The sequence below is a fragment of the Schistocerca serialis genome, chromosome 2 (assembly GCF_023864345.2).
Source record: "Schistocerca serialis cubense isolate TAMUIC-IGC-003099 chromosome 2, iqSchSeri2.2, whole genome shotgun sequence".
In the NCBI taxonomy this organism is placed as follows: Eukaryota; Metazoa; Arthropoda; class Insecta; order Orthoptera; family Acrididae; genus Schistocerca; species Schistocerca serialis.
In genome coordinates, this window is record NC_064639.1 from 166,698,923 (window position 1) to 166,722,609 (window position 23,687).

The 23,687-nt window shown below is 44.2% G+C and overlaps 1 protein-coding gene across 1 annotated transcript in view; it reads right to left on the minus strand.

Annotated features, from left to right (window-relative positions):
- LOC126456876 (uncharacterized) overlaps positions 1 to 23,687 on the minus strand; it is a 288,788-nt gene that overhangs the window by 208,290 nt on the left and 56,811 nt on the right. Inside the window, exons 3-4 of the mRNA XM_050092697.1 lie at positions 19,656 to 19,741; positions 19,300 to 19,520 (exon numbers count right to left, since the gene is read on the minus strand). Coding sequence (XP_049948654.1) covers positions 19,300 to 19,520; positions 19,656 to 19,741 — 307 coding nt within the window. The remainder of the gene's footprint in view (positions 1 to 19,299; positions 19,521 to 19,655; positions 19,742 to 23,687) is intronic.

A 23,687-nucleotide genomic window follows, 5' to 3' on the forward strand; every position in this document is an offset into this window, starting at 1 on the left:
AAATCAATTAATTATGAGAATAATGAAAATTTTTCAAATTATTCCTTTTGTGGAGTCAGTGTCATATTCCTATGTTTAAAATTTTTCATCAGGTGTAAACTTAAATTGTATCCATAATTTCGTAATTGAAAGTAAACTTCGGACAGATTCAATGCTCTACTTCCACCTGCACTATAACAAAACGAAGATTAGATTAAAATTTTTTTTGAGAGGAATACATTCGATATGAGCTACAACAAAATTTAAATGCCCACAGTCTATTTGGCAATGTTTTGGACGATCAGTAGTTGTAATGCAAAACAACTTTGGTATTGAAGACTACAAAAAAATTCGTGATTGTCAGGACTGATGGATATTCCAGTCTAGTACAGATGGAAGAATATAATAATCCACTCCGATTTTGAGTTCAACGATGAAATATGGACTCCGTTGCCTTAATCCACTCTCTTCCAGGGATTTATTCAGTCAGAACCTTTTCTTATTCCACTTTAAACCTGTTTCATGTTCACGTCCCTGACCATCTGTTCCTGAGATCATCTTCCTGTTTCTACGGCACGTTACCAGCTTCTATCCTGTACCATAAGCCAGAGCCTGTCCTCCGTGCCGCCTCCACCAAACGTTGTACGTCGCCTACCCGGTGTCCGTATCCAGTGTTCCTGTTCCATCGACTTCACAACGAGATCGCCAGCTACATCGTCGAAAGAAGAATTTTGAATTTTTTTTTTTTTTTGAGCGGTATTGTAAAATTTTTTTTGGCTATGAAGCACTTTTCCTTCGATCCAATCTATGGAGCTTCTATATATTTCAAAATTACTGGATTTAGGCTTTCCTATCTTGTTTAATACCTGAGCTGGGTCTGTTCTTCCGGGATTTCCAGGGTTTCCCAGAAGGCCAGTTCCCAAATGGGTAGACCTTTTTCGTAATTACACCAATCTACATCTTCCCTGGTTATGTACTCGGGATACGGGTATACCCCAGTACATGTAAAAGCTACAGCTTAGGTATTCTCGTAACTTATTGTCTTAACATGTTACCCAAACTCTCTACAGTAAAATTCCACTAATTCAAAATATTCCTCTTTTGAATAAACAACCCAACAAATTTTTTCTGTTAGCTCGCAAAGTGTATTATCATTAACTTTGCTCGCTGCGAGGGGCAATTGTAATATCTCTTTATATTCGATGAATTATTCAGATACAATTCTACCCTTGAATGACGTTTACTAATTTTCTATCTTCATACTCGCAGAATCCATGCGAAAAGTAGTTCATACAATAGCTATGCCATGAGCGCATAAGTATTCTTTGTAGTACTCTCTCTGGTGGTTGTTAGAAAAAAAAAGAAAGGGGGGCTTCCGAGATTGCCTTCGTGCCGATTAGCCTGAGTTTGGTTTGGAAGAACTGTAATCTGATTATTGAGATTTATGACAGAAGATAACTGAGACGAAACTGTACGATTAAAAAGGAAATATATATAGATTGCTCCTTCAAATAAAAGGTGTGTATTGGAAATTTGAGAATTAATGATATTTATCGATATATTGCGTAGTTGTTAATCAGAAGGGAACTTCCGAAAGACTGGATACGAACCTGCATTTAATAATCCAAGAGCTCCATTACTTCTTCGGAAGGTTAAACTTCATCAAAGCCAAATATCCGCTTGATTTGAGGTTTCCCGATTGATTATACAACGCTCCCAAAATTACGAGGCATTTTACTTGTACAGATTAGCAGACTGCCGCAAAGCACGAGCCTGCAGAGAAGAAGAATCATCGCCTGATTTCATTCTAACAAGTAAAATTTCAGAGTCATTTTGAGTGACTGAGCTATGACTGTGTTTTCTATCATGAATGATTGATTGCTCGAACGAATTCAGAGCTACAGAATTACGTAGAAAAGATAGGAGGAAAAAATTACACGCTCAGTGTCAACTGCTAAAGTCTGCACCAGTCATCAATTCTTTGCAGGTCGTTCTGCAAATTCTTACTATCTTCTGACGTTGCTACTTTGGTATAGCTAACTGCATCATCTGCGAATAGCCTTAAAGAGCATCCGACACTTTCTACTAGATCATTTATAGCCGGCCGCGGTGGCCGAGCGGTTCTAGGCTCTACAGTCTGGAACCGCGCGAACACTACGGTCGCAGGTTCGAATCCTGCCTCGGGCATGGATGTGTCTGATGTCCTTAGGTTAGTTAGGTTTAAGTAGTTCTAAGTTCTAGGGGACTGATGACCTCAGAAGTTAAGTCCCATAGTGCTCAGAGCCATTTGAACCATTTTGATCATTTATATATATATTGTAAACAGCAACTATCCTATCACACTTCCCTGTGGTCCTCCGGACATTATCTTTACATCTGTCGATGTAGTTCCGTTAAGAGCGACGTGTGAGTTCTATGTGCAAGAAATTCTTGAATTCAATCGCAGGTCTGCTCCAATACTGCGTAATTTCGTATTTTTTCATTAAACGGCAATGCGGGACGGTGTCAAATGCCTGACTGAAATCAAGGAACACGGCAGCAGCCTGAGCACCGTTGTCCACTGCGTTGTGTATCTCATGGAGGAACAGAGCGAACTGAGTTTCGCAGGATCTCTGTTTGCGGAAACCATGTTGATTTTTATAGAGGAGATGTTGATTTTCCAGGAACGTCGTAATTCTTGAGCATAAAACGTGTTCCGTAATTCTACAACAGATTGACGTCAACGATACTGGTCTATAATTGTGTGGATCTTTCGTACGGCCTTTCTTAAGAACGGGAATGACATGCGCTCTTTTCCAGTCGTTAGGTACATTTCGTTGCTCAAGCGATGTACGTTAAATTACTGCTAGAAGGGGAGCAAGTTCGTTCGCATAATCTTTATAGAATCTTATAGGTATCTCATCTGGTCCTGGAGCCTTTCCACTACTACGCGATTGTCGCTGCTTTCCAGTTCCGCGATCGGTTATCTCAAATTGTGCCATTTCGGTGTTCGTTCGGCGATTGAAAGGAGGAACAATGTTACGATCTTCCGCGGTGAAACAACTTCAGAAGACCGAATTCAGTATTTCAGCCTTCTCTCTGTTATCTTCCGTTTCAGTGCCATTGTGGTCGCTGAGAGAATGAATAGATGATGTTGACCCAGTTACTGATTTCACATACGACCAAAATCTCTTAGAGCTTTTACTCAGGTCGGTTGACAACGTCTTACTTTCAAAATCATTGAACGCTTTTCTCATGGCTCTCCTTATGCTCATTTTCGCTTCTTTCAGCGTTTGTTAGTCAGCTAGATTTTTACTTCTCTTGAATCTGAGATGAAGTGCTCTTTGTTTAAGCAGGGCTTTCCGCTATTAAACCATGGTGATATCTTTCTCATCCCTTAAAACCTTGCCCGGAACATACTTGTCTAGGACATATTGAAAGATGCCTTGGAATTTCTTCCATTTTTTCTCCACATCTTCGTCCTCACCGCCGAATATTTGATGCTGACCGCTGAGATATTCTGAAATTTGTATCCTGTCACCCTTGCTGAGCAAATGTATCTTCCTACCTTCCTTAACATTCCTTGTAGGACCCGTCGTCATAGATCCTGCCACAGCCTTATGATCACTGATACCTCCCTCCACGTTAACTGGTTCGATGAGTTCAGGTCCGTTTATTGCCAGGAGGTCTCACGAGTTGGTTCTATAACTATCTGCCCAAGGTAATTTTCCGACAAGACATCCAGAACAATGCCACACGATTCCCTATCTCTGAAACCAGTTTTGATGGCGTAACACTCCCAATCTATACATGGCAAGCTGAAGTCACCCCCTATTACAACGGCATGATCAGGAAAATTACAAATGATATTCTGCAGGTTCTGTCTGAAGTGCTCTACAACTACAGATCCTGACCCAGGTGGTCTATAAAAGTATCCGATCACCATTTTTGTCCGTTCTTTGAAACACAATTTCACCCAGATTAATTCACATTCGGAATCCGCGCTAACCTCGCTAGATTTTATCGAATTTTTTACTGCAATAAACACGCAGCCACCATTGGCGACTAACCTATCCTTACGACGAACATTCCAGTCTGAACTTAGGATTTCGTTGTCATTGGCATCCGGTTTCAACTAGCTTTCTGTTCCCAATACTACCTGTGCAGTAAGAGATACTAATTCTGGGACCTTTCCGTGCATACTCCTGCAGTTTATTAAAATCTTATCAATCTTTTCTATCTCTCATCTGCGAGGACCACTGTGGCTGGTTTAACAGGCACATCGTCATTGCTCCCAAGGGAGGGTTTCCCTGACTTAAAAAGAGCCCGTTGTGCACGCCACACGTACTCCGCCACCCTAGTAACCGCTTCCTGCGTGCCCTACAATTCTGCATCCGATAGCGGAGGTCGAGAAATTCGCATACGATACCGTCGAAGAGCCGTCTGAGCCTCTGGTTTAGGCCTTCCACTCAGCTCCAAACCAGAGGACTGCGGACAACCCTGGGTACGATGCTACAAGTATGTAGAAATGTTTCCGCAGCTTTATATCCGTGTCCAGGGACCTCAAGACAAGTCAGGACCATAAATTAGGGAAAAAAACTTAAATCTGCAAAAATCTTGTAATCGACGTCTGAAAGTCTGTAAAAAAGTGCCAGCGTGCGAATCATTCAACGAAACGTCATCGATATGGGCTTTCGGAGACGAAGGCCCACCCGTTAGCACCTCGCCTGGGCCCGTCGACGCAGACATTGGAGACTGCTGACCACGGGAAACATGTTGCCTGATCGAACGAGTCTCATTTCAAATTGTATCGAGCGGATGGACGTGTACGGGTATGGAGACAACCTAATGAATTCATGGACCCGAGATGTCAGTACGGGCCTGTTCAAGCTAGTGGAAGCTCTGTAATGGTGTGGGGCGTGTGCAGTTGGAGTGGCACGGAACCCCTGATACGCCTAGATACGACTCTGACAGGTGACACGTACGTAAGCATCCTGTCCGATATCTGCGTCCATTCATATCCGTTGTGCATTCCGACGGACGTGGACAGTTCCAGAAAGACAATGAGACATCTCACAAGTCCAGAATTTGCTACAGAGTGGCTCCAGGAGCTCTTATTTGAGTTCAAACACTTCCGCTGGGCACCAAACTCCGCAGACATGAACATTATTGAGCGTATCTGGGACGCCTCCAACGTGCTGTTCACAAGAGATCTCCACCCTCTCGTACTCTTACGGATTTATGGACAATCCTGCAGGATTCATGGTGGCAATTCCCTCCACCACTGATTCAGACATTAGTCGAGTCCATGCCATGTCGTATTGGGGCACTTCTGCGTGCTCGCGTGGGCCCTACACAATATTTGGCAGGTGTACGAGTTTTTTTGGCTCTTCAGTGTAATTTACTATGCTATTCGTCTTTGTAAAAGTTACACCAGCAACAGTTTAGCTGTCGGTAAAAACTGCAAGTTATTTGCCACGTCTGCTTTAAATTCGCGTTTGTGCAACGTGGAGGTTCGCGTTACGCTCTTTTGCCACGGTGGATTCGGCTGATTCGCCATGTAGGAAGGGCTTCTGTGCAAACAGCTGTTTTAATCAGTTCTTCGTGCGGCAAAAATGGTTATCTTCAACTTTAAAAAATACTTGCAGCACATCTTAACAGTTAAAATTTTAAATGTGCATTTCTTTCGCGGTATTTTTTCCGTGTAAAATATTACACAAGGGGAGGCCGCCAATTGTGAAATTCAGATTCGATTTATACTGCGCATAATAAAAGCTCATGGCCAGAGGTGTAATGTGGCAAAGCACCAAGATGCACTTCTCAGCCGTTGTCGAGAAAATCGACAGTTAAAATAAACCGTTGCGGTGAAATACTCTCTACGATTAATGATTTTCTACAGCGTCGTGGCGCAGCGGTAAGCGCTCGGGTTCGTAATCCGAAGGTCACCGAATCGAATCTCCCGCCATGCAACCTTTTTTTTTCGGGTATTTGTTTTTTGTAATTCAAATGTGTGTACACACACACACACACACACACACATATATATATATATATATATATATATATATATATATAAATGTGGTGTCACCGCCAGACACCACACTTGCTAGGTGGTAGGCTTTAAATCGGTCGCGGTCCGTTAGTATACGTCGGACCCGCGTGTCGCCACTATCAGTGATTGCATACCGAGCGCCGCTACACGGCAGGTCTAGTCTAGAGAGACTCCCTAGCACTCGCCCCAGTTGTACAGCCGACTTTGCTAGCGATGGTTCACTGACAAAATACGCTCTCATTTGCCGAGACGATAGTTAGCATAGCCTTCAGCTACGCCAGGGAATCGGATAGTGCGTGTAACAGTAAGTCTGATGTGGCTTCACTTGTAGGTGACAAATATACCCTTTAATAATTCCTGGTTTCTCATAAAAAATCTCTTCATATGCCTCTAACAAATAATGACGCTGCTGCCTTTGTTCTCCGGTAAGCTGATTTGATTCACTAGCTTTTATCATTGTTGTTTGGTTAAAGTCCTCCTGTTGTATCAAATCCTTTGAAAGCTCCTTCCAACGACCGTTTGTAGTATCAATTAATTGAATTATGGCACCGCGACAATATTTCTCATGCACAGTTTCCTTTCTATTTAAATCCAGTGCTATCTCTTCTCCATTTAATCTAAATTTAACTATTCCTTCCAAAACATCAATCTGACAATCGTACTCCTGCATACTCCCAATACAGTCTACTAATAACTTCTCCACTACAAGGAACGTTCATTTTATTGCTACATTTCCCATTTTCATCTCCAATTGTGTTTGTATTTTGACATTGGGAGAGCGTGCTCCAACAGCTCCGATGATTTTGCAGTTCTGTACTGGCAAAATTGGTACCTTCTTCTTCCTAATAATTCTCCGAAAAAGAGCGCCTGAGATGACATTGGCGGAAGCGGCGGTGTCTAATATCACATTCGTTGGAACTTCCTCTATTTCAACAAATACTTCCGATACCGGAACACTCGATCTGTCATTATGACACGTTATTAAATCCTTTGTTAATTCTTCAGTCAACAGCTCACCATCATGATATCTTAACAATTGTAATTTTACTGTTTCGCCCCTAACAGATCCCCTGACCGCTCCTCCGGGGCACGATTAAGTCATGCTTAGTTTGACTGATTGTTGGTCCGATTGGTATTTGTCTCTTCAGCTACTTATCGGTTGTTCTGGTGAAATCTGTCTATATTGTCTTGCTTGATTCGTGTAATTATTGTTGTTGTTCTGCTGGTGTTGGTAGAACTGTCCTGTGTTGCCATACATTGGATTATATCGATTATATCGATTAAAATTCCTACTGTTCCTAAAATAGCCCCTTGCTGCACCATTGACTTCATTTGACTGGAACGAGGTAGATCAGAATCTAATTGGAACGTCTAGTATTGATACTACTTGTACAATTTGGGGCCTAGAAACAGGGCAGGTATTGGATCCGAAGATTGCAGGTTCGAGTCCTGTCACGGTCGCCACTGTAATTTTTTCCTCCTATCATTTCTACGTAATTCTGTAGCTCTGAATTCGTTCGAGCAATCAATCATTCATGATAGGAAACACAGTCATAGCTCAGTCACTCAAAATGACTCTGAAATTTTACTTGTTAGAATGAAATCAGGCGATGATTCTTCTTCTCTGCAGGCTCCTGCTTTGCGGCAGTCTGCTAATCTGTACAAATAAAATGCCTCGTAATTTTGGGAGCGTTGTATAATCAATCGGGAAACCTCATATCAAGCGGATATTTGGCTTTGATGAAGTTTAACCTTCCGAAGAAGTAATGGAGCTCTTGGATTATTAAATGCAGGTTCGTATCCAGTCTTTCGGAAGTTCCCTTCTGATTAACAACTACGCAATATATCGATAAATATCATTAATTCTCAAATTTCCAATACACACCTTTTATTTGAAGGAGCAATCTATATATATATTTCCTTTTTAATCGTACAGTTTCGTCTCAGTTATCTTCTGTCATAAATCTCAATAATAGGATTACAGTTCTTCCAAACCAAACTCAGGCTAATCGGCACGAAGGCAATCTCGGAAGCCCCCCTTTCTTTTTTTTTCTAACAACCACCAGAGAGAGTACTACAAAGAATACTTATGCGCTCATGGCATAGCTATTGTATGAACTACTTTTCGCATGGATTCTGCAAGTATGAAGATAGAAAATTAGTAAACGTCATTCAAGGGTAGAATTGTATCTGAATAATTCATCGAATATAAAGAGGTATTACAAGCGTAAATAAATATAACATATTGCGCATACATAGAAAAAGAAATCCACTTCTGTACAGCTACACTATCGAAGACAAGCAGCTGGAGATAGTGTCTGTCGTAAAATATCTAGGAGTAACTATCCAGAGCGACCTTAAGTGGAATGACCACATAAAGCAGATATCAGACTCAGATTCATCGAAAGAATCTTAAGGAAATGTAACTCATCCACGAAAGAAGTGGCCTAAAAGGCGCTTGTTCGCTCGATTATTGACTATTGTTCATACCCGTATATCCAGGGTCCCTATCACTGGGGACTGATAAAGGAGATAGAGAAGATCCAACGAAAAGAGGCGCGTTTCGTCACGGGATCGTTTAGCTGGCGAGAGAGCGTTACGGAGATGCTAAACAAACTCCACAGGTAGACGTTACAAGAGAGGCGTTGTGTATCATGGACAGACAACATATTACTATCCCCCCCCCCCCCCCCCCCCCCCCACATACATCTCGCGTATTGACCACGAGTACAAAACTAGAGAAATTAGAGCCAATACAGAGGCGAGTGGAACAGGGTTGGAGGGGTCAGATAATGGTACCGAAAGTACCCTCCACCACACACCATTAGGTGGCTTTGGTGGTGTGATGTAGATGTCGATACACTCATCGCTGGCATTATTGTACATGAGCGTGTCACAGCATTCATCGACTGCAGAACCGGATCATTTTTCTTTTTTGTCCTGAAATGAAAAACTGCAGTCCAGACGCAGTTTTCTCGCGTAATTTTGCTGATTGTTGTCAAACACAGCAGTTGCGGTGATAACAGCGAGCTCTGCTTTCACGACAGCTACAAATATCTCTATAGCATTGCTTATTGATGATTTCTACTACATGTTTACTTGAAGTAAATATCGTAATTTCGCGACTTCCTATTCCGTAAACACACTCCTGGAAATTGAAATAAGAACACCGTGAATTCATTGTCCCAGGAAGGGGAAACTTTATTGACACATTCCTGGGGTCAGATACATCACATGATCACACTGACAGAACCACAGGCACATAGACACAGGCAACAGAGCATGCACAATGTCGGCACTAGTACAGTGTATATCCACCTTTCGCAGCAATGCAGGCTGCTATTCTCCCATGGAGACGATCGTAGAGATGCTGGATGTAGTCCTGTGGAACAGCTTGCCATGCCATTTCCACCTGGCGCCTCAGTTGGACCAGCGTTCGTGCTGGACGTGCAGACCGCGTGAGACGACGCTTCATCCAGTCCCAAACATGCTCAATGGGGGACAGATCCGGAGATCTTGCTGGCCAGGGTAGTTGACTTACACCTTCTAGAGCACGTTGGGTGGCACGGAATACATGCGGACGTGCATTGTCCTGTTGGAACAGCAAGTTCCCTTGCCGGTCTAGGAATGGTAGAACGATGGGTTCGATGACGGTTTGGATGTACCGTGCACTATTCAGTGTCCCCTCGACGATCACCAGTGGTGTACGGCCAGTGTAGGAGATCGCTCCCCACACCATGATGCCGGGTGTTGGCCCTGTGTGCCTCGGTCGTATGCAGTCCTGATTGTGGCGCTCACCTGCACGGCGCCAAACACGCATACGACCATCATTGGCACCAAGGCAGAAGCGACTCTCATCGTTGAAGACGACACGTCTCCATTCGTCCCTCCATTCACGCCTGTCGCGACACCACTGGAGGCGGGCTGCACGAAGTTGGGGCGTGAGCGGAAGATGGCCTAACGGTGTGCGGGACCGTAGCCCAGCTTCATGGAGATGGTTGCGAATGGTCCTCGCCGATACCCCAGGAGCAACAGTGTCCCTAATTTGCTGGGAAGTGGCGGTGCGGTCCCCTACGGCACTGCGTAGGATCCTACGGTCTTGGTGTGCATCCGTGCGTCGCTGCGATCCGGTCCCAGGTCGACGGGCACGTGCACCTTCCGCCGACCACTGGCGACAACATCGATGTACTGTGGAGACCTCACGCCCCACGTGTTGAGCAATTCGGCGGTACGTCCACCCGGCCTCCCGCATGCCCACTATACGCCCTCGCTCAAAGTCCGTCAACTGCACATACGGTTCACGTCCACGCTGTCGCGGCATGCTACCAGTGTTAAAGACTGCGATGGAGCTCCGTATGCCGCGGCAAACTGGCTGACACTGACGGCGGCGGTGCACAAATGCTGCGCAGCTAGCGCCATTCGACGGCCAACACCGCAGTTCCTGGTGTGTCCGCTGTGCCGTGCGTGTGATCATTGCTTGTACAGCCCTCTCGCAGTGTCCGGAGCAAGTATGGTGGGTCTGACACACCGGTGTCAATGTGTTCTTTTTTCCATTTCCAGGAGTGTATCTTCAATTTGCTGAAACAGCTCGAAGTAATCTGGAAATCAGTAATGTCAATCTCATTTCCCATCCGGAGGGCCCAGTTTCGTAGATCTCCCTCAGTAGATCTGCTCTCACGAGCAGTTCTAAATTTTTGGAATAGTTTTTCTTTCATAAATCTGCCAATTTCATTCCGGCATGCGTTTCTTACTTCGTGTGTTTCTTCCATTTACGGAATTTACGTTCAGATTTTGGAAAACAAAACCAGGTTTGGACATTGGTCAAGTGTTTTCTCCCTTCTTCGATCAACCAAAAATTCACAGCGTTTTATTTGTCACTGAAAGCTATTACTGTACATATTTTCCTTGGGCTAGGGAGGTATTCTTGTTCTGGATTCTTATTGATACAAAAATCATCGTTTGAGCCACAGCTGACGAAATTGTCAGTATTATTTCCTATTTCTTCTACCGTTTCCACAGTGTCTAACGAATTTTGACATCTTTTGATTGAATGTCCAAGAAATTAACAGACAACACATACGCGAGTCTTCAGGAGAAGCCGGTGATTTCTTCTTTGTAAGATTAAGAACGTTGCCTGGATTCCATAATTACTGTGACACTCTGGATCTTGCACAATAAGGGATGCTATTAACAGGTACAAATGACGGAATCACAATGGTTATTAATTAAGTTGTATCTCTATTGCTAAACATTTACAATACCGCAAAAACAACTGGTAACTACAAAGGATATTAAATGAGCTACACATTCTAACGAATAGTAACTGCGAACAATTATTTCAGAGAATGTAACACCGGAAACTGAAAATCGCTTTACAAACTACGATCGCGCCAATTCCTTGTTTACGGAGGCGCCGCGAACCAATGATATACGCCTACCATGTCACGCGTGCGCCTTCTGCTACGGCTCCAGTAGGGGGGGGGGGGGGGGGGGGGGGGGGGACATCTCCAACTGCTTGGGGGCTAAGAGTTTGGAAATGCTGAACATTTTGTAAAAAATTCTGGCAGTGTTTCTCAACAGCTAAAATTTTGACAGTGTATTTCTTTTGTTGTATTCTTCGTGTATAAAAGATTTCAAGGTGGTTTCGACAAGGAGATATTCAGAAAGCTAACTTCACCCGTAGCTGCAGAGACGGCATGGTAGGAGACGGACAGCGGTAGTGGTGGGGGATCTCTATTGCGCACGGCAGTAGAGCGGTATGGAAGGTGCAGTTCGACCAGGTATGCCGGTGCACGACGCATGTATCGCATAACTTTTTGTCTACTGCTGACGATTCTGCAAAGGATCTAGCCGGCTGCTGTGGCCGAGCGGTTCTAGGCGCTTCAGTCTGGAACCGCGCGACCGCTACGATCGCAGGTTCGAATTCTGCCTCGGGCATGGATATGTGTGATGTCATTAGGTTAGTTAGGTTTAAGTAGTTCTAAGTTCTATGGAACTGATGACCTCAGATTTTAAGTCCCATAGTGTTCATAGCTATTTGAACCAGTTTTACAAAGGTTCTATCACCTGCTTCTGTCAATAAGGCCAATAATTCAGCAAATATCGACGTTCAAAGTCATTAGTTTCTCACTTCAGTATCGTAAAAGAAAAAGTCGCATAAACAAAGGATTAATCAAAGTGAATCAATTTCGACTACACGTTAACAGGAAGAAACCACATAAAACTGGAAAGGTTTAAAAGATGTGGCAACGCTTACAAAGTCAAAATGTAAACTAAACAACTTTTGTAAGTCGGTTAATGATGTGACAGCCCCCTGAAAATGAGAAATACTTGTAGGTATGGAGAATAAACATATGGTCAACAACATAGATTCATCCCTTAAAATACTGCATACTGTGCCTAAAAGTAGAATCGTGAATATTCTAGAAGAAATAGAGATTTACAACTGTATTAAAAGTCCTCCCAATGACCTACTTAATGATCAAACTGATTTAAAAAATAAAAGATTTTTAGATAATTTCCAGTCCGTTTTATGTACAAATGATAGATTATAAAATAGCTTACAGGCGCAATACCTTGACATCTGATGGGATTTTACCACCCTGACATTTTGTATAGACAAGCGTGTGAAAGAGGTTAAAAAAAGATGCTTCAAAATTATATTATAGTAGTAAATCCGCTACCACTCGCAATATATTTATTCTCTTATTTTATGTATTTTAAGATCGCCAGTTTTTATGTGATATATCTGGCCAGTTTTGTTTAAAATCATAAGTAACAAATTTTATCAGTAATCTCTTGTATTTTACTGTAAAGAAAAGTTTATGGACTATAACGAGGGAAGAAAAGCATACTCCAATGTATTTTTTTTTTGCATGTTTTATAAATGAAATGCAGCCTCGACATTTCATTGTATCCGAAGTTTATGATTTATTGTATTAATCTACTTGAACAGTAATTCATAGAATTGTACAGTTATTTTAGACACTTACCAAAAACATTTTAAACGATTTCGATGGAATAGTATACATATTTACTTAGTCCTGTTTACTATAATAGAGCCTGGTTGAAGGGTGTATCAAGTATTTGTGCGGAGGCATAGTAGTGTTTTGTCACAATCTGTGGTGCGGCACAGTGAACTGGATTGCTGGCGAGCGTTTTACGCCATTTATATTCGTAAAATTTATACGCATACAAAGTATTATATATCAGAGCTCTGTCTTCATCTCATTTACGAGCACTTAAGTCAATATGAGAGCTTATTAACAGAAACACATGTATTATCCCCTATTATGTTATAAATAAATATTCCCATCCTATCCTACTGCCCATGCAATCGTATCACTATTTAGTAAGCTGTATGGTGTCGACAGATGAAAAGACTTTACGATATAAAGCTCATAAGTTGTATCCTTGGTGTGCACTATCTTTGCTACGTGCACAGGTAGTATCTTTAGTAAATGTATTTTCGCGCCTACTGACGTAGCTCCACATATTGTCAGGGCTCCTGAACTTGTATGTGTGATAGATTATTAGAACGATGGTAACATCGACAGTTCAGACTATATTTAACAACATATTACGATGTAATAAGTGTTGTACTCATCGGATCTTGTGGGACTCTCACAGTTAAAAGGCTGTATTTTGACGACGACATGTAGTTGCACCCGTTTAAATGCTACCCTACCTATCAACTCGTCCAAGTTCTGGTCAGCCTTCCGTCGCCTTACCGGAACTAAACCCTCCCCCTACTATCCTCTTCTCCATGATGATCACCTCTTCCCTGACGCCCTTAGTAAGGCCAATCACTTTGCCTCCTACCTGTCCGATGTGTTTTCCATCCCCGATGATCCCCAGTTCGATTACTCCCTCTTCCCGGATATCCGCGATCGACCTGACACCTCTGTCCCTCCCCTCGCTCCTGGTTTCCAGTACTTGGACAACATTGCACGGAACACACGGAACTCAATGCCCCTATCACTACACAGGATCTCATTGCTACACTCCGCACAAAACGCAACACCGCTCCTGGTCACGATCGTGTCACCCACCATCACCTTCGTGAAGCTCCTGTCTCTTTCCTCTCCACCCTGGCCAGGCTCTACAATGTAGTTCTATCCACCGGTTACTACCCCGACCTGTGGAAAACCTCCCGTATCCTCATGTTCCTTAAACGTGGAGAACGCTGTACCATGCTACATGATGAAGAGTCGGCAATGGGAATGCTCGAAGTGCGCAAACCGCCGTCCGCCGTCTCCTCCTACCGTCCCATCAGGCTTACCTCGGTCTTCTGCAAGGTCCTGGAATCCATCCTCACCCGACGCATCCACCAGCATCTCCGCCAGCACCGCCTCCTTCCCATTACCCAGTGTGGCTTTCGGCCGTCCTTCTCTTCCGACGACCTTCTCCTTCACCTCACTCATCTCCTTTTCGACCAGCTAAATTCCCATCGCTATGCAATCTTCCTCTCCCTGGACCTCGAACGTGCTTATGACCGCGTATGGCATTCCGGTCACCTCTTCAAGCTCCAAACCTTCCCATTAACTATGTCCGTCTGATCGGCTCCTTTCTCTCCCGCCGTCCTTCCTATGTCACCATCCATAACACAGATTCCTACACCTTTTTCCCCTCCGCCGATGTGCCCCAAGGCTCCGTCCTCTCCCCCCTTCTGTACCTTTTGTACACGGCGGACATGCCGCCGCCGTCACCCCCCGTCCACCTTCTCCAGTTTGCCGATGACACCGCCTTCCTTGCCCTTGCTCCCACCCTGCAGCTCTCCCAACACCTTCTCCAATCCCATCTTGACCGGTTCACCGCTTGGTGCAACCAGTGGTTGCTCAAGGTCAATCCCTCCAAAACCCAGGCAATCATTGTAGGCAAAACCATCCCCTTCCTTCCGCCTCCTCGATTTCTATCTCACCATCTATGGTCGTCCTATCGCCCTCACTCCCACCCTTAAGTACCTTGGCGTCACCCTCGACCGTCGCCTCTCCTGGACTCCCCACCTCCGAACAATCCAAGCCAAGGCACGCTCCCGACTCAGTCTCCTCAAGCTCCTCTCCGGCCGTACGTGGGGTCTGGACCCCTCCACCATCCTCCACACCTATAAGTCCCTCATCCGCCCTATCCTTTGTTATGCCCATCCGGCTTGGATCTCCGCCCCCCCCTAACTTATTTTTTACAATAAATAAAAAAAATAAAAAAAAATAAAGACGACATGTAGTCGTGTCAGAGAGCTTTATACTCTGACAGGATGTATGCAATGTAAATTTATCTTCAATTTTTATAACTGTGCTACTTTCTTAATGAAATGTTTGTTTAATTATGTATATACACCCTGTGCTTCACTTTGTACACTCCTGGAAATTGAAATAAGAACACCGTGAATTCATTGTCCCAGGAAGGGGAAACTTTATTGACACATTCCTGGGGTCAGATACATCACATGATCACACTGACAGAACCACAGGCACATACACACAGGCAACAGAGCATGCACAATGTCGGCACTAGTACAGTGTATATCCACCTTTCGCAGCAATGCAGGCTGCTATTCTCCCATGGAGACAATCGTAGAGATGCTGGATGTAGTCCTGTGGAACGGCTTGCCATGCCATTTCCACCTGGCGCCTCAGTTGGACCAGCGTTCGTGCTGGACGTGCAGACCGCGTGAGACGACGCTTCATCCAGTCCCAAACATGCTCAATGGGGGGCAGATCCGGAGATCTTGCTGGCCAGGGTAGTTGACTTACACCTTCTAGAGCACGTTGGGTGGCACGGGATACATGCGGACGTGCATTGTCCTGTTGGAACAGCAAGTTCCCTTGCCGGTCTAGGAATGGTAGAACGATGGGTTCGATGACGGTTTGGATGTACCGTGCACTATTCAGTGTCCCCTCGACGATCACCAGTGGTGTACGGCCAGTGTAGGAGATCGCTCCCCACACCATGATGCCGGGTGTTGGCCCTGTGTGCCTCGATCGTATGCAGTCCTGATTGTGGCGCTCACCTGCACGGCGCCAAACACGCATACGACCATCATTGGCACCAAGGCAGAAGCGACTCTCATCGCTGAAGACGACACGTCTCCATTCGTCCCTCCATTCACGCCTGTCGCGACACCACTGGAGGCGGGCTGCACGATGTTGGGGCGTGAGCGGAAGACGGCCTAACGGTGTGCGGGACCGTAGCCCAGCTTCATGGAGACGGTTGCGAATGGTCCTCGCCGATACCCCAGGAGCAACAGTGTCCCTAATTTGCTGGGAAGTGGCGGTGCGGTCCCCTACGGCACTGCGTAGGATCCTACGGTCTTGGCGTGCATCCGTGCGTCGCTGCGGTCCGGTCCCAGGTCGACGGGCACGTGCACCTTCCGCCGACCACTGGCGACAACATCGATGTACTGTGGAGACCTCACGCCCCACGTGTTGAGCAATTCGGCGGTACGTCCACCCGGCCTCCCGCATGCCCACTATACGCCCTCGCTCAAAGTCCGTCAACTGCACATACGGTTCACGTCCACGCTGTCGCGGCATGCTACCAGTGTTAAAGACTGCGATGGAGCTCCGTATGCCACGGCAAACTGGCTGACACTGACGGCGGCGGTGCACAAATGCTGCGCAGCTAGTGCCATTCGACGGCCAACACCGCGGTTCCTGGTGTGTCCGCTGTGCGTGCGTGTGATCATTGCTTGTACAGCCCTCTCGCAGTGTCCGGAGCAAGTATGGTGGGTCTGACACACCGGTGTCAATGTGTTCTTTTTTCCATTTCCAGGAGTGTATGTTTGTGTTTAGGTAACTTTGCAGTGTTACTTGAAAATATTGCAAAAGTAACAAATATTTTATACAGTCAACGGCGACTATGATGTCTTTTAAGAAATATTATGTGACTGTGAATCCCAATCATGAAAAGTTAATACTTGTAGGTACGTTTTCCCTCTACTCAACCACTCTATTGTGCGACTGGAAGAGCTGGCGCTTTTTGCAGCTCTCTCATGCACAGTTTTTAAGGAGCTTTTAGCTTCCTCGTTTGCTTCTTCCGACATAAATTTACTGACATTGCACAGAATCACACATACCTAAATCCATGGAACAGTGGTGCGTGGAGAACGCTGTACCATGCTACATGATCAAGAGTCGGCAATGGGAATGCTCGAAGTGCGCAAGTCAGCAGATGGCAGTCAACTGCCTTTTCAGAACGAAGGGATCGACTCACCCGGCGCATAAGACGAGAATGGGTTTCTGCTCATGTGCCACGTAATTTTACACGAACCGTACTGTAAGAGCTATTTGAGTCGGCGTGTGACGACAATAGAACTTCTGGTGCGTTCCCTGGCGAAGCAGTTGTCAGCGGTAGTTGAGTAGTTCATGGGATAAGAGGGAGGCTGCCATTGCATGCAGATCACATGGAAGTCACAGTAGATGACACGAATCTGAAGTAGATGACACACAACTGCTTTGCACAACGAAGAAGTTGGCTGATATGCGGTGTGTCGTTTGACAGCTTACATTGCATGGTTAAGGTCTTACAGACGTGAATATGGCCGCAGACGCCGGAAACTTGTATTTAAAACCGCAATGTTATATTACGATAGAAGAATAATAATAACTTCTTTGGTCAGATACGTTGTCATTTTTCGCTTATTCTCTCCATTTCCACTAATAAATGTTTAATGGGTGTATAATGGGATCTTTCCCGTGTACCGATATATAGAACAGGAAGGTACATACTTACAGCTCGTTTTTCAGCGAATTTCAAGGGTAGATTTAGCTACTGGGTGGTTATAATTGAAGTGCAGCTACTCAAGCAGTTCCAGTGCCTGCTCTAATTATCATATGGCAGCTGAACTTCGTAGATATGCCAAGGCGTCAATGCGGAGCCGGTTTAAGGTGGAAAAAAATACTTCCAGTTTTGGCCACCAGGTGCAAATTTGACTCTGTGACTGCAAGAAAGACGTATAAAAAGTTTCCATACGTAATTTATTAGGAATGCGACGTGAAACCGAGGAGGAAATTCGGAACATTGCTGCAGATCATGAGCTTTCAGTTGCTGCACCATCTGCGTCATGTACGGGTACCAGTATGATACAGACCGCAAAAATTTTCACACTTTTGATCATGGGAGGACAATTCTCAGGACAGTGAACGAAAGTACTAACACTACCCGGGGCACAAGCATGATGAGTTACAACAACAGCAATGATTTCCATCGGGATAGGGCGCCTACGCCTTCCACGAGTCACACCAAGCTCATCTGTGGTTTCAAATTTAGTTATAATCTTCTATAAACCATTTAATGACATCTGTCCTCTTCTTAGACCTTTCAGTTGGCGATACTGTATCAGTGAAGCGCTGTAATTGGTGCCGTTCACGTAAAACAATTTCACTTACAGCACACGGTCTCTCTTCTCGTAACTCACGTTACGGCTTGTTAAATGACAGTGTGGACATCATACGATCATACAAGCAGTCACATTCAGTCACATTTGCACCTGATGCCCAAAATTGGAACTATTTTTTTTCCGCTATAAATCTGTTCCGCATTGACGTATAAGCATACAATACAGCCCACACTGGAACTCTGTGAGTAGCTTCACTTTAATTAAAAATACCCAGTGTTTGTGGAGAGACAGCGCTATAAATAATAGCATTAATACACTTGTTGAAACCAGAAGACTTTATCATACATATCTATCTCAATGCCTTGAGTAGGAAGGATTTAACGTCTTGTCGATATTCCAGTCATTTGTGGCAGGCCTCTTACCGTTAGTCGAGGATGGCGAGCAACTGTGATCTCAGTATTTGTTTGAAGCGCTGTAAGGAAACCACGTCAAGCTCTAGTGTGGAGTTTCAGACTGGAATTTGAGCTCCGCTAACCCTGATCGAGTCAAATTTATTAACAACTGTGCAAACTACCTCTGTGCTTTGAGGACTCAAGGCTAACCACTGCTACTATCAACTGTGGAGCCGGCCAGTGTGGCCGAGCGGTTCTGGCGCTTCAGTCCGAAACCGCGCGACCGCTACGGTCGCAGGTTCGAATCCTGCCTCGGGCATGGATGTGTGTGATGTCCTTAGGTTAGTTAGGTTTAAGTAGTTCTAAGCTCTAGGGGACTGATGACCTCAGATGTTAAGTCCCATAGTGCTCAGAGCCATTTGAACCATTTTGAACTTATGACCTCATGTGTTAAGTCCCATAGTGCCTATGTGAAACATTTGAAACAACTGTGGAAGGAACGTACGGACCTAGTCTATTCAATGGAAGATCAATTTTTCAGGAAATGTTTTAATACTCACCTACAGCTGTCGGTGTATATGCATCTTCTGTTTCTGTCTCGCAACCTCTGAACTCGTAAGGGTTTTCTTCGGCAATATTAATCCACCAGCGACAGCCTTCGCATGTGAACATAAAGCTGTCCACGACTCTTAATGTTGGGTAGGGTTGACGACTATTTTCATTGCAAGACCAGTAGCGAAACAGCGTGGGGATTTTGTCATTGGTTATTACGTATGTGTAACTGCAATGACAAAAGGAAAAAGAATTAAGAATGATAACAAATAAATAGCACACATAAGACCTTTAAAAATTATGTAAGAGTTGCTAATAACTTTATCGTTGAGCTACAGTCTTAATTTACAAAAATAATGCTTACTTTTCTCCTGTGAAGTCTGAGTCGGAGTGGCTGGTGAAGCTGCAGTGTCTACATTGATATGTGCGATTCTGCTTCAACGACATAGCCTGCACAGCAATAAAAGACAGAACTTTATTGGAGACAGTTTTAGAAAGTTTTTATACGACGAGAATAGAGCCAACGTGTTCGGAATTTTGTATTCTGTGAACAATACAGGTACCTTATATGAGTTTACCGTCTCATATCAAGTTTGTTAGGATCCAAGAATTTTGTCATCTCTATCAAATTACGAACACGAAGAATAGCACTCTGGTTGCATTCTGAAGCAAGTAAATTCTGAGGATATTTTATGATCTGGTTTGGTCTGTAACTGTGTGTGACATAGAGCCTTCTAACGTGACAACCATTAGATGTACGGTACTAGGTCGTTGCCTACCAGTAACTCGTTTGACGTATTGCCATTTGGAATTACACAAACAGTCGGAACGGAGGGAGTATTGAGTAGGTTTCCGGTTGGTTGGTTAGCATCAATCCAGCGTTCAAGAGATAGTCCTTCTGCAGCTAATGACATCAGCCAGAAAATGGAAATATGATAGTACGTAGGAGTGGTAACATCAAGATGCTGAAAGCAATATAGTGCCAGAGAAGAAAAATGATTTACAGGTAAAAGTACGTAGGTCGAGCTGGTATGCAGGTCAGAGAATAGACGAGAACCCCTCCAGGGCTCATCTGGGGAAGAGAGCCACCTCACCCACATTTGATCTCCACCCTACCTCCTCCCCTGCCTAGACAAACCAATTCAAGACTAAGTAACGGCATAATACCTTCCATTGGGGAGATTCCTAGTAGTAGAATAGAGAAGGCTAATAACTTAATGAACATCAATAGGACCGTCAACTGTAAAATAATGTCTGTTGTTCAATCATGGCCAGGAGACGTCGGTTTGTTAAGTAATTGTCAATGTCAATAAAATTCACCAACAGCCGTGTACTTTAAGATATTACTTTATTTTATTGTGAAGGGCACCAGTTTCGGCATTTCTTTATGCCATCTTCAGGCCCCATACGCATCTATCCAAATAAACTAACTTGCCGTGTAGCATCATAAATCTCTGGACATGGACATCGTGAATTAAATCTTTACATTCGAAGACATGATGCTATCATCGGACAGTCGGAGCGGATGGAGGGGCGCCCTTCCCATAACCGTCTCCCCCCTCCCCCCCCCCCCCCCCCCTCCGACCCCTTATAATCAAAGTGCTAAAAGTAGTACGCATCAAAACCTATCCAGATGTTCTTATGTCGCGCTTTAGGAACTCTTAAAGTCTTGCCTTCATCAGAAGTAAAATAGGGTGCAGCACAAAAAAGGGATAAGCGCATCGAAAAGTAACATAACTGAAGAGAGAGAAGATGGGGGGGGGGGGGGCGGAATCCCCAGGCCTAGAATGTGGCAGGAGACAAACCAATCCCAACTACCCTGTCCCTGCCCCAAAAGCAGTTTAAAACGACGTAAGTCAGAATGCAAACCACTTTCTCAGAGGAAATGAAGAACCATTTCAACTGTTCACATGTCGTTCACCAATATTGAAGGCACAGTAACCAGAATACCATACCTGGCATTGAGAGCAGAAAGAGGGAGCATTCGGCCAGACTGTGAGGTAGTGTCTGTAAGACGTGGCATCGTGGGTGACTCATTACATAAGGTGAAACTATGCCGTATGTAAAAGTGACGTACGTATATTGGGGGATTCCTTCTGAGAGCAATGGTATGTGAAATGCCATGCAGCCGTGGAGTTTATTAGAGGGAACGGAAGCTTACGAGATGTTGTTCCATCTCGAATGAGTATAGGTCTTATTTTCAGCCACAAATCGGCGTGTGGGAAAATCAAAGCGAGTGTTGGACGTGTAAGGACTTCACAGGCCAATGGCCAGTTGATTCCCCGAGACATTTGTGGTAGTCGACAGTTGGCTTAAATACCGTAAGGACTGCACGTTTCTTCAAGAATGACACTTTCCACTGCGCACATTGCAAACAGATATTGCTGGTAGACTATTATTGATAGGGAATGAAAAATCAAAGCGAAGACACCCAAGTATAGATGACACGTCGAAAAGAGGAACAGAGCTGCCGCAACAGTTCTGTAAGTTTTAGACTGCCCAAAGGATAAGTATGATCATTGACTTATATGGAAGGAAGCAAGAGGACGATGCAAGATCTGTACCAAGATAGTACCGTATGAGGGTTTGAAAAATGTGAGGTATTTTTGTGGTTCAGTGAAGGTAGAAATTATTTCAGAAGATTTCACACATAAGAAATGGCAGATTGAGTTGGCTAATAATTTCTGTTGTTCTTCTATTTTATTGTGAAAAGGAATTAAAAATTTTGCATAATGTACTCTTTAAGAAATTAGTTGCTGTTTTATAGCATATAACAACCTGATCGTGCAGAACTGAGGTATATAAGGTCACTTGTAAATAAATGCATTTAAAAGTAAGCTGGTATTAATATATTCATTTTGCAACACAGCCTTTTCCATAAAAAGGAGAATAAAGGAAATTTTGCAACTACAACCTATAAATGAAATTAAATTCAAATTTATTCAGCATGTGCTGCCATCCAGCATTTTGTACTGCCAGTTTCCCAGTGTGATGAATATGTCACATTAAAATTTGGATTGGAAAATGTTTAAAGAGATTTGCACATGAGATAATGAAAAGAGGCAATAATAAGAGGTTATGGTGAAATAATAGTTTTTGGTACTATGGAGAATGCTGTTGGGCATTAAAAGGTTAAAGGAGCTTCTGAAGGCTCCAGATCAAATAATACAGAATGGACAGGTAACAATCCATCGCCATTTCCAAAATCACTGGGGGAAGTGGCAACAAAAAGACTATTCACATCGATGTGTAGAGTCTATAAGATTGGTGATAAACCTACCATCAGACTTTCGGAAAAACATCATCCATGCTCCACACTATTACGAAAACAGCAAGGGTCGGTAAGCGTGAGAACTATCGCACAGTCAATTTAACAGCTCAAGCATTCAAGTTGCTAAAAAGAGTAATGTACAGAAGAACGGAAAAGAAAATTGAGGATGTATGCAATTATACTTTGCCCCTTGGTAAGGTATTCTGTAGGTTCCAGCCTTCCGCAATGCCAGGTCGTCCATTACGGAACCGAGACGAGCGCAAATCCTTGTAAGTGACCAAAGGATTACTGTAACATAATGTTTCCATGGGATTCTGCCTAATTTCGATTAAATATTCCTTAGAGCTATATTGATATGATGTGGATAGTACCCATTAACTTTGAACACAGATTGTAGACGATCCAACTCCTTTTCAGGGCTGGCTCTGTCACACACAAGTGCCTGGTGCACCAATGTTCGGAGGACGCCCATAGTTTGTGAAGAATGGTGACAGCAGACGACTGGAGACGCAGGTCGGTATATGTGCTCTTACGGTAAACGGAATGGCCCAGTGACCTGTCCACTGTCCAACTGGCCAAGACATCCAGAAATGAGGGCACATGGTTCAGCAGAACTTAAACCAAAAGTCTTCTGGCGATAAGTTGATGGCACCTTTGTAGTGTGGCCACCGTGGTCATGGTGGCTTGCTAAGGGAGAAGGCAAGAGTTCGGTGACTTCTTTAGTATCTTCACAGAGAAAATATTTTATGTCTAATGACACGACTAGAGACAATAAATTTTATTAATTTGGCGTCTGAAGTTTAACTGTGCGAACCCGCTTTCCGACAGATGACGTACATACTGTCTCACCTATACGCAGCCGCCTGTGCAACCCAGATGGAGCAATATTCTTCTAAGAGAGCGCTAAACCCGAAGAAGTGCGCTCACATAGCGGCTGCCTGTGAGCAAGCGTCTCAGCGCCGCTTTCTTGTATAAACTTTGGAACGTGCACCAGCAACCTCCAGTCTATAACACTCAGCTGAAGATGACTGAATGATTGTCAGTCGAAATATGGTGGCAAGATATCTCCGTCATCCGGCTGCAACGCGCAAAACTGCTTGGAATATCATGCAGTCTGTTGTAAGG